The sequence below is a fragment of the Triticum aestivum genome, chromosome 3A (genome assembly GCF_018294505.1).
Source record: "Triticum aestivum cultivar Chinese Spring chromosome 3A, IWGSC CS RefSeq v2.1, whole genome shotgun sequence".
In the NCBI taxonomy this organism is placed as follows: Eukaryota; Viridiplantae; Streptophyta; class Magnoliopsida; order Poales; family Poaceae; genus Triticum; species Triticum aestivum.
Genome location: NC_057800.1, coordinates 752,135,607 through 752,146,902, shown reverse-complemented (window position 1 = coordinate 752,146,902; position 11,296 = coordinate 752,135,607). Strand labels below are relative to the sequence as shown.

Here is an 11,296-nt window from a genome sequence, read left to right as displayed (position 1 = left end):
AGATCACACAATACTAAAATGTAGAAAGTATGTTTGTCATGATCACACAAACAGTAAAATGTATCAAGTAAATATGTCAAGATCACACAACACTATGTATATCAGGTAAATTTATCAATATCACACAACACTAAAATGTATAAGTAGATTTGTCAAGATCAGACAAGACTGGTATGTATCAAGTAAATTTTTAAAGATTACACAACACTAAAATGTATCAAGTAAATTTGCCAAGATCACACGACACAAAAATGCACCCAAGAAATTGTACCAGGAAATTAAAACTAGGTGTCCTGACAGATGAAAATGGAAAGGGAAAACATGATGTGTCTTTACAAGTTTACATTGATCTCAGGGGTTACATGGCCCTAGAAACAAAATATTTGAACTTGCTATCAAGTAAGAAATTGTCATCTGGAGATAAGCTAGATAAGCACAGCACTGAATTTCCTGGAGCAAATTACAACAAGTAGGTTTGTTTCCTGACAGATGAAAATGAAAAGGGGAAAATGATTTGTCTTTCTTCCATTGATCTCAGAGGTTACAACAAATTACAATGCCCTAGAAAACAAAACAAGAATAGTTTGGTTCAATCACACATAGCTTGGAGCATTTCATCAAAAAAAAAAAAGGTATCCCATCTGCTAGTTAGTTAATTTAAGCTAAATGACATATCCCTGCTGCTGCTGCTGCTTGTGTGGGTGGCTACCTTGGCAACTTGGGGAGGAACTTCATGTCTAACTTCATGTCTAACTGCTGCTTGTGGAGCACGGCCGGCGTGACGCGCGCGAACAGCGACGGCTTCTTGGGCTTGGTCGGGAACAGGAAGCTCTGCAGCGGCACCTTGGCCTTGGTCGGCACCCGCGCCAGCACCCCGTCCGGCCCGACCACCTCCTCCTCCCCCTCCTCCGCCGGTGCGGGGGAGGAGAGGTTGACGCCCTCATTGAGCTTCTTCTCGATGGCAAACTGGATCGTCTTGACGTGGTCGAGGCCGCTCTGCAGCTCGTCGGAGACCCGGTTGTTCTCCTGCTGCATGTTGAGCACCTCCCCCTGGAACTTGCCGGCGCTGTAGGAGGTGAAGCGCGGCGCCCCCTCCTCGGCCTCCTCCGCCTGCTCCGTGTCCATCTCCAGGGCTGTCGAGATCTCCTCCTGGATGTCGCAGAGCGACGCGAACCTGCACTGCAGCTCGCCCCGCAGCATCGCGTTCTGCTCCGACCACACCTGCAGCTCCGTCTTGAGCGCCCGGAGCTTCTTCTCGCCGTCGGCGCCGTCCGCCGTGACCCTCCTGAGGTCGTCGTACTTGTTCTGGAACTCCTGCACCCGGCCCATGGAGGAGCTGAACTTCATCCAGAACTCGAGGTTCTCCTCCAGCAGCGTGTCGATGTCGCGCCTGAACTTCTCCTCCAGCGGCGACGGGTTCTCAACCTCGGCGATGGACGGCAGCCTCATGTCGTCAAGGTCAGCAGCAGGAGGGTCGTCTTGCATGTTTGAGCCCATCCTGATGAGCTTAGAGATGGAAGAAAGGCTCTGCTTCCTCTGATGGCTAAGGCTGGGTGTCCTCCTGTGTCCTCCTCTGATGCTGCCCCTCTCCCTCTCCTTCTCCTTCTCCTTCTCTCCGATAAGATTGCGCAGCGACCTGATCTCATTGAGGCACTCCTGGTTCTTCTTCTCCACATCCAGCAGCTTCCTTTTGGTGTCCTTGTAGTCCTCCAGGAGCGAGGTGTACTCGGATAGCAGGACCTTCTCCTTATCTTCCAGGCCATCCATGAGCCGCTCTTGCAGTTTCTTCATGTCACCGTCAACACAGCCCTTCTCCTTTTGCTCCTCAGATTCTTCAGCGTCAGAAGAGATGTGGCGAAGCCGTGCCAGCGAACCCGGCCGCGAAATCTTCTCATGCCCATGATCTGAATTTTTAGTGCCATCTACGACAGACGCACCAGTAGCGCTCGCTGCCGCCCCTGTTTTCACCACATCAACGGGTGCAGCAGCAGCAGCATCTCCAGTGCTGGGTTGTTGAGGTTGAGGAGCAGCAGCAGCAGCAGCAGCAGCATCTCCAGTGCTGGCTTGTTGGGGTTGAGGAGCAGCAGCAGCAGCATCTCCAGTGCTGGCTTGTTGGGATTGAGGAACAGCAGCAGCATCTCCAGTGCTGGCTTGTTGGGGTTGAGGAGCAGCAGCAGCAGCATCTCCAGTGCTGGCTTGTTGGGATTGAGGAACAGCAACAGCATCTCCAGTGCTGCCTTGTTGGGGTTGAGGAACAGCAGCAGCAGCAGCATCTCCAGTGCTGGCTTGTTGGGGTTGAGGAGCAGCAGCAGCAGCATCTTCAGTGCTGGCTTGTTGGGGTTGAGGAGTCTGCACGACGGCGGCCTTCTCTTCTTCTACCTGTTGTTTGTCTTCTTCTTCCTCAGGTGGAGGTGGATGGCTCTTGCTGGATGGCTCGGTAGGAGGCGGTGCTTCCTCACCGGTTGGCGCCGACGTGTGAGCAGTAGAACCAGGAGCCTGGTAGTCGCAAACTGGCGACTGCAACATGTCGGCGAAATTACTGAATCTGCTTATCGTTTCGGTGAAGTTTGAACGTATCGTGCTCTCGTCTTTATGGAAGGAGCTTTCGAGAGCCTGCACTCTGACCAGCTCTTCTTCCACCTGCTTCAGCTTCTCGTCCAGTTCGCTCGAGCCTTTCTCTTCCTCCAGGCTCTTGACGGAATTCTCCAGCTCCTCATTTTCGCGGTGCATTCTGTCGATCTGCGAGGTCTGCGACGAAACCATAAGCTCCAAATCGACAACTTTGTTGACAAGCTCGTCGATCTGCTCTGTGATCTCGTCCATGGTGATGTTGCAGTCGCTCGTGAAGTTTTCCTTGATCTTGTCGACTAACGTTTGCATCTGCAGCTCACCCAGCTTCACATGGTACACGTCTCCCATCTCCGTGACATGATTCTTCCGTATGTTTTTCTCCACCAGGTCCGGTAGAGACTTGCCATGTTCGTCCATTATAGGCTTGAGCTTCTCTCTCAACACCTTGACCCGTTCAGATTCGTCCAATGCCTGCTTAGCAGCCGTCTTCCGCTGTTCTTGCAATCTGACAATGGTGTCTTCACAGGATTTGAGGGCCGTCGCTGTCATCAAGGCTCTGGCTTCATCGTCCTCGATCACTGCGCTTACGTCGAACTTGTCTTGGAAGTGGCAAGCTTTTGCCTGCATCTCATTGATTTCCTTCTCAAGATCCCAGTACTTGGCAATGCCACTCTCGTACGAGTTCTTGATGAACTCTTTCTCGGTCTGCATCACAAGTATAGCTTTCTGTAGCCTGCTAATCTCTTCTCGTGCATTCTCCTTGCTCATCGGAGCTTGTTCCTTCTTGTCTCCGCCGGCTCCTGGCACATCTCCTTTCTTCTTCTTCAGCAGCCCATCGACGGTCGACTTGTGGATCTTGCGCGGATCGACCGGGGTGAACGCCTTTGGGACGTTGTCATCCTCCTCTTCTAGCATCGCATACTGAACCTGGTCAGGGAAGGCGGTAGCGATGGTGTGGTTTGCCTTGTGCAGCTCCCCTGACATGATGTCATACCGATCGGCGAGACCCCTGTACATCCGGTACACTTCTTCCACCTGAGTGATCACCTCAGGCCGCCTCTTGTAGTACATCTCTGCTCGCTTTGAAAAGGAATCGGCTTCCTCTCCAAGGAGTAAGAGCATGCACTTGACCAGGTGCTCCATATCTGCACATCAAAAGAAAAATTTCTTAGCATATCAATCAGAAGTATGAAGAGATGTATCATTTTACAGATTTTTTTTACAAAGAATCTGATTGGTTTTAAAGAACTTTAGCAAGGTGCTCCAATCCTCCGAATAGATGCTGACAAATTGTCGGTGTTTGGCTAGTACATTTACATTATCCTGTTGTAAAATAATTGCTGAAAACAAGAAACAAAATATGCAAGGTGAGAAACAGTTTCGAGACTTCATGCTATCTAAACTAAAAATAACATCGTTTTTGGTGCAATTAATCAAGACAATTTTCCCACAATGCATAGCATTTTACATCATCAGAATGGAACTAACACTGATCAAGTACCATTTCCATATAGGCAACAAAGGATGAAATCATCAGATCAGGGATGCAACAGGCCTGCACTGATTCCATGGTGCAGATTTTACCCAGACAAGCAGACACAACATGCATGTCAATTTTGAGATGGGACTAATTCCTGAGCCACAAAAAAATATGTATATTGATTTGAAATGTGGCTGATTGAACAACTTGTAGATAGACCTGATCCATAATCCGAAAATTCCCATTTCACATATTCAAGGAATATGTGAAGATAACGTTTAATCCGGAAAGTGGATGAATACCTTGGAGGTGATTGTCGAGCCATTTGGACTGCTTGGTGCGGATGTGGCTCGCCCACCACCATGAGTACGCATTGCTCGCCGCCCGCTGCAGCATCCTGCCTTCTCTGCCTCTTCCTCCTCCAGAATCCAACCCAATCTCTTGGCATTAATCTTTTCCACTATACATGACGACCATACCACGAGAAAAGAGACAAGTGGGAGGTGAAAAGACAAGAAAGGGGGAGGGAGGAGATGCCATTGAGAGGCTGATAGCCAAGTCCATTCATTACAAATATATCAATGCCTAAATATAGCAAAGATGGTGAGAGGTTAAAGAACGCATGCAGAAGTGCAGTGGAAGTGATGGACCAAATACATGCATGCTGTTCCAAGGAGCCATCCGGATGGTAATCAACATTTCGCATGCATGGGGCTGTTGAAAATGCATAAATTTCATTGAAAAACATCAAACCTCCAAAAATCATGTCAATTCCTAGGTTACAAACATGCCTAATATTTCTAGCAGCACACTACACAGTACACACCTCAAATCTATATATCAATAAAAGTGCTCGAGATGCATGTGGCCACCAATTCCCATGCATCTTAACAGGGCTGGCAATCCTACGCTCCCTCTCATGCATGCTCCTATAATTAGGCTGGGATGATCATGTACATGCCACAGTTTTACAGTAGTTTGCAACCCATGCATAAGCACTCTGCAAAATCTGTAGCTCGCCGGCAAGTAAATTTTTAGCCATCTCTTTTCTGAACGGATGCATGCTCCTAGATGCAGCGCCATCAATGGTTTCAAGTTGCTGCAAATAAAGCCAAATCAGAATATCCACATGAATTTAATCTGATGGAACAATCTTCTTATTCAAATTGTTCTCTGCTTCGACAAATGGGTTTCTCTTACAGTCTTTTTCACTATCATAGCCGTCCATACAAAAAAAATTTACAAGTTTAGTTTCAACAAAAAAAGCATGTGTAAAGAAAGTTAATATACAAAGGCCATTCTTTCACCTAACCACCTCTAATCCTATACAAGTGGAACCGTAAGCCGCACTTGGTACTTTGGCAATAATAGTGACATCATTTTAATTCTTCGAACTTACCATACAACACAAGTGCTGAGTACGAACAGAATGTAACACAAAACTGCAACAGGGTAGAGTGCTGTATTTGTTATTTGGCTTTATCAGTATTGCTTTTTAGTGAGACAGAATTCTCAGCTGTAGTCAGTGTCCTCACCTCAATAGCTGTAGAATGACCCTGAATCATGTTGTCGAGGTGCAGAAGCAACTTGCGGTGAGCATGGACTTCTCTCTCCGCATGCTTCAGAGGACGCCTCGCAAGCCGGCCATCATTTTCAGCAGCCTCCACGGCCATCTCTTCCAATTCTAAAGAGGCCATCATTGTTGTGTCACTGAATGATGTAACTAAAATGAAATATACAAATATAATACTCCCTCCAATCCATATTAATTATTGCTGCTTTAGTTGTACTATGAATGGGAGGAAGTAATAGATAATAGCATAGCACCTTCAATTGAGGTGGCACAGAAAATCCGAACAAATGCACGCAAGGCCTGTGGAATCCCAACCCCTTTGTTTCCAGAGTATTTGACTTCCCTGTTTCCATCATTCATATTCAGTGACACAAAACAGAGACCATGCTCTCATCATGCAAAAGCAATCACAGAATTCACCTTTACTTAAACTTGCCAGAGCTATTTCAAACATTAGTTGACTTTCAGAAAGAATCAGTTAATGTATAATGAGAATTAATTCCAATGCAGATTTTTCAGAGAAAATACTAAAGTTGGTATTTCATTGTTTATTCAAGCATAGCCATGCACTACTTCCAATCCTAGTTCAACATATGCGCTAGTAAGGTGGACAGTTAACACTGCTGGATTTCAAGAAACTCTACCTATTGATCACTGCATTGTAAATCAGTAGACTACAAAAACATTACAAAGCTGGCCTGAAACAAAAACTATCTAGAACTACTACTGTACAAATGTACAATATGGTAGGCACTGGCATAAAGTTCTGCATTTTCAGTGCAGTCAGAAAATATGACTAGTGCCGATTTCAGAATAAATTCCATTCCACCTTAACTGTCCGATGTTTGCATTACTAATGTTGCAAACAAAATCTAGAATATAATCAAATGATGAACTGTATTAGCCATAAATAACTGCCAAACAACATACTTTATAGCAAAAGAAGTTCTAGCGCAGCCAGAGCTGCACATGTGTTGAGATTTTGGAGTACGGTGCTTTTCCCATATGTCAAGCTTCTTTTTATAAAGTGGATCTTGCTCTGACATATCTATCCAAATATGTGCCTGAAAATGCAATGAAAACTTTAAGAACATGCGCAACGGAAAATATCATGGGGGAAATGCTTCAAGAGCAAATATGTATGTATGAAGTCATATGATTGCTTGTTTCATGAAAATCATGTTTACTAGAGCTTAGTAATTAATAGTCTTAACATGTTAAATAGCCATCGATGACCCAATTACTGGTGTCAGAGGACCAAGATGCCATAATTTCTTACAAACAAGTTGTGATGCTTCATTAGTTACCACTATACCAACTAAGATTCCTTAGGAGTTTGACCATCAAACTGTAGTTTTACGGACCTGGTCATATATGTTTCTGGAAAGTGTAAATCCGAAATTAAGTGCTAGCATGGCATTCGAGTATTTCCCATATCTTATCATGACCTGAAAATATAATGAAACCTCACTGAATTATTTTTAAGAAGAGATGGTTCCCGTCATTCCCAGAGACATTTTGTGAAAAGCATAAAGAACGAACCAAAAAAAAGTTGAAGCGAAAAAAATTCTCCAAAACTCACCTGTTCACCAACAGCATAATTCCTGTCGGCAATGACCTGTAAGTAACTGAGAATAAGAGCAGAGTATTGATCCGTATATAAAAAGAACGGAAAATAAGTAAAGTGCATTGAACCAAAGATCATAGATGTACCTCTGAAACAGCTTTCTCTTCATCATACACTAATATAGAATCAGAAGCACCATCATGGTTAAGGAAATCTGCAAATGGAACCTAAATGATGTTTTCAGAGAGTTAAAATGCCGATGCACAATGCATTCAATATATTTAAGTTGCAAACTAGTGATAGGCAAAGATTTAGAAAATTGTACCAGTGATACACCTCTAGAAGTCTGCCAAGCTCGAGATGAAACTGCATGTGCCATGAAAATAGTCTCAGAGGACAAATTTGGGGGGAAAATACAGCAAAGAAGTCCTATTAAACCCTTTGCCGCCTTCTCAAATAAAATCAAACATAACAAAAAGGATCATACAACTGCGTCATGTTAGGATGCAGTCAATCAACCATATAATGATTCAGTATAGTTAGAATAATAAACCACCCAATTTCCAACATGCTCAGCTACCAAGATATCATTTAGTTGTAATGCTAAATGTTCAGTAGCACTTTAAATTTAGAGCCTTATACATACCCAATGCAGAAGAATGCATGAAATCCTCCAGCTTGATTTCTTCAAACAAATGTGGAAAATGTTCAAGAGCCTTGCATATGAAAAAGGGTAAACAGTTATGAGACTAATTAACCCAAAAAAGTATGTCAATTTGAGAGAGAGAGAGAGAGAGAGAGAGAGAGAGTGCAAACTGGTTTTGCTGCTGAAAATTGTTTCCTGACTTGTTCCTTCTGTTTGATGGCTTCATCATAGACCGGGCTATGTCGGACCATATCAAGCTCATCCAGATCCCAGAACATCTGGAGGAATTACACATTTAATGCCTCAAATATTTTCAGTTTCCAAATGTGATAATTCATGGGCTCATCAGGATGAACATAAATAATGTACTTAATGTATATGTGGTGCATTGCTACTACATAAGAATTATACTTGGATTCCCCTTATTCTTATCCTACCTCGGCAATTCTGGGTTAGGATAAAATCATGGGGTTTTCCCAGGATAAAACAAAACAAGCCCAGTAAGAAAGAAACCATCAGGCACTTCCACTGGCATGTGAACAATCAGACAGAACTTACAGTCCACAATTTTTCCCACTACAAAATTTAACCATGGAGTGTGTGTTCGTGTCGCTATGTAACATTTCCATTGCATACCATGTTGTGCATCTGATCCTTGGCCGGAAGAGATATAACATACGGCGCCCATCCCGATTCCTACAAAGCAAACAACCATAAGCCGGTACCCTCAAAACTCCTCTTTTTTTTTTCTTATAATGAGGCATGGAGAAATCTTTGAGAAGGAACAAAGGTGGTGTTGTGGAAAGCAGGCGAATGAACCAAATAAGACCTACATGTCCCAGTCGCTGCTCCATCATAAGGAGCACGGCTACATTGGCCGCTGTGTCTCCCGCAACAGCAGCATCGTCGTCGAGCAACAGGCGGACCTCTCGAGGAAGTTTATCTTGAGTAAGCTGCTGCACATTACAATAAGACAATTAAACAAGAAACCATCAGAATTAGCAGGATGCTGAATCTTGGAGGGGAGAGAATTGCAGGATACTGTATCTTTGCAGTATATTTTTCAGAAAAAAATAAGGGGAACATACAGCAGTGTGAGGCAGTTGCAGTATGCAGTCCCCCTCCTGGATGGGCTGCGAAGCGAACAAGGACCTGAGGAACAACAAGACCGGACACTGTTACTGCTCTGCTCCAAGTAGCAGATCGACGGTACCCAAGAACAGACCTTCCCAAGGGCGAGGTCCCGATGCGCAGCACCGACGAGATGCCGGACCCCGCCTTGCTCCGCAGCCACCGCAGGAAAGCACCCGAATGCTCGTCCTCATTCACCTGCGGAGTAAATCGAGTCGCTGCTGCTGGGAGGGGAGGGGAGTGGAATGGGGGATTTCTTCCTTTTTCTTTTCCGGTGAACCATAGCCCAGATAGCTCACCTTGGGGATGGGGATGGGGATGGCGGCGGCGGCGAGCTGGCGGTAGGTGGGAAGAAGAGGGGCGCCGGCGAGGGCGAGGCGGCGGCGCACCACTACCGCCGCCATCCTCCTCCTACTCTGCTTCGGCTGTACAAACAAACAGAGCGACGAGTTTCCGGAAACAGAGCGAGGAGCTGTGCAGAAATATCCTTTTTCATAAGGATTAAGGATAAATTTCTACACACGCGTTAAAAGTGTTCATACAAGATGTGTGTATTCTATTCTCCTATATACTACTCCCTCTGTCCCACGGAATGCTATATAAAACAAAACGAGTATTTAAATGATAAAATATTGGTTCTACACATGCGCAGCATGGGACCGGACGGCGAGGGAGAAAAAACCGTCCAATCTAAGAATTTCCTTCTTCTTATGATCGCCTCCCCCTGTTTTTCTCTTAGATCCTCTTTCTCTCATGTGTCGATTTTCCAGTTCATTGCTCGGTCCTTGACCACCACCAAATCGTTTGTGCCACACCACCTTCTCTCCAGCCGGACTCCACTCCGACGTCCCTTATCCAAGCCGGATCTCTCTCGCACCCACTAGTTCCAGTTCTGCTCCTAGCACAAACCTAAGTCCGTTGGCAAGGCGATCGAAGGGTCGTCTATCACACCACCGCCGACTCCATCCCCAAGTCCCGAGCTTCGTGGCGGAAGAGCACTGGGAGGATGCCATGGCACAAGGGCATGATCCAACATAGTGCAAGCACGTGTGTGTCGCCTACTCCATTTTAATCTGTTATGATTCATGAACAATTGCTCATTAAGGTGGGTTGAAGCAATTCTTATGAGTGGAGGGAAGCATCAAGTTCTTCCTGCTATAAGATCAACAAGGAGAAGCTTGGCCGCCATAAAGTTTATCGCCTAAAATTGTCGAGGTATAGGCAGACACCTTGGTAATGATGGCATGACTTACCTGGCACATATCATCCACTCCACAAAAGCTCAGTTTTCATTCATTTCAAAAATGAAATCTCTACAATACCTTTTATTTATCAACTTACTCCCTCCGTAAAGAAATATAAAAGCATTTAGATCACTAAAGTAGTGACCTAAACGCTTTTATATTTCTTTAAGGAGGGAGTACATTGCAAGAGAAGTGGATTTCAATTATCACCCGATTGTTATTGGCTATTTTTTCTATACATGTGAAATTTAACATGCATTGTGTTTATATGTAACTTCGGCAAAAAAAATAAATTAAATGGCCATGGCAACACCCGGGCATTTCCCTAGTATTTTGCAAATTCGTGAACATTGTTCTACACAATTTGTGATATTTTCCAAATTTGCAAATATTTTTTTAATTCACGAATATTTATGAAACTCAAAACATTTTTAAAATTCGCAAATATTTATTTTGCAAATATTTTTTATATTCTAGAATTTTTAAAATTAGCGAACATATTTTTAACCCATGAACATCTATTAACTCGCTAAGAATTTTTTACATTCTGAGGATTTTTAAATTCAAAAATATATTTTTAGTTTACGACATTTTCAAAATTCGGAAAGTAATTTAAAAAAATAATACAAAAAACAGTCTAAAAATGATGGGAAAAAAACTGGTAGTCTATACATGCCCTGGATGCTCGCTGTCTACGTATGGCCCGACCACAAAAACGTTGCGTGGGGGCATGTTTCCTAACTTTTCAGCGCTTATTATGGCTGCGGCCCAAATTCCATGTAGCGTCTTGTTTTCTTTGGTTATCTCAGTTTATCTTGGTTTCTAGGTCGGTTTTAAATTTTCTGTGAAAACAAGATTCTTTAGAGGACCAGGTCAAAAAAAGATTATTTAGAGGAAAATTATGAATACCTTTTTTATATTTACATAAAAAATTCTTAAAACTTTAGAAAAATAAGTGAACATTTATACTATAAAAGTTCAGAAGACTTTTGTAAAAGAAAATCAACGTGTATTTAAAAAAATGTTCATCACGTACAAAAAAAGTCCGTAATATTTAGAAAAAGCCTGTGGTATATTAACATAA

The 11,296-nt window shown here is 43.8% G+C and overlaps 2 protein-coding genes across 8 annotated transcripts; both read right to left on the bottom strand.

The window, feature by feature from the left end:
- Positions 1-421: 421 nt before the first annotated feature.
- LOC123063746 (protein NETWORKED 2A) lies at positions 422-4,613 on the bottom strand. The gene is made up of 2 exons (XM_044487654.1): positions 4,354-4,613; positions 422-3,716 (listed from the first exon to the last, which is right to left on the bottom strand). The coding sequence occupies exons 1-2, from the start codon at positions 4,445-4,447 to the stop codon at positions 706-708; spliced, it is 3,105 nt and encodes a 1,034-aa protein (XP_044343589.1). The 5' UTR covers positions 4,448-4,613; the 3' UTR covers positions 422-705.
- Positions 4,614-4,760: 147 nt separating this feature from the next.
- Positions 4,761-9,468, bottom strand: LOC123063747 (fructose-bisphosphate aldolase-lysine N-methyltransferase, chloroplastic). 7 transcript variants are annotated; one of them, XM_044487660.1, is made up of 16 exons: positions 9,268-9,466; positions 9,063-9,166; positions 8,926-8,989; positions 8,671-8,793; positions 8,474-8,533; positions 8,008-8,115; positions 7,838-7,907; positions 7,517-7,557; positions 7,338-7,418; positions 7,207-7,242; positions 6,989-7,072; positions 6,555-6,688; positions 5,879-5,967; positions 5,587-5,735; positions 5,451-5,493; positions 4,761-5,150 (listed from the first exon to the last, which is right to left on the bottom strand). In XM_044487660.1, the coding sequence occupies exons 1-16, from the start codon at positions 9,370-9,372 to the stop codon at positions 5,143-5,145; spliced, it is 1,299 nt and encodes a 432-aa protein (XP_044343595.1). In that variant the 5' UTR covers positions 9,373-9,466; the 3' UTR covers positions 4,761-5,142. The 7 variants fall into 7 exon arrangements, 5 of the variants coding, with proteins under 5 accessions (XP_044343595.1, XP_044343591.1, XP_044343590.1 ...); XM_044487656.1 differs by lacking the exon at positions 5,451-5,493 and having other exon boundaries at positions 8,671-8,790; positions 9,268-9,464; XM_044487655.1 differs by lacking the exon at positions 5,451-5,493 and having other exon boundaries at positions 9,268-9,460.
- Positions 9,469-11,296: the final 1,828 nt, after the last annotated feature.

Bases quoted from the DNA above. Each gene is read 5' to 3' on its own strand.
- LOC123063746 (XM_044487654.1), bottom strand. From the start codon at position 4,447: ATGCTGCAGCGGGCGGCGAGCAATGCGTACTCATGGTGGTGGGCGAGC. The intron at 3,717-4,353 runs GTATTCATCCAC...TTTGATGTGCAG, and splicing joins GCTCGACAATCACCTCCAAG to ATATGGAGCACCTGGTCAAG.
- LOC123063747 (XM_044487655.1), bottom strand. From the start codon at position 9,372: ATGGCGGCGGTAGTGGTGCGCCGCCGCCTCGCCCTCGCCGGCGCCCCT. The intron at 8,534-8,670 runs GTAGGTCTTATT...TTTGCTTTGTAG, and splicing joins TGGAGCAGCGACTGGGACAT to GAATCGGGATGGGCGCCGTA. The intron at 7,558-7,837 runs GTATGTATAAGG...TGGCACATGCAG, and splicing joins CATGCATTCTTCTGCATTGG to TTTCATCTCGAGCTTGGCAG.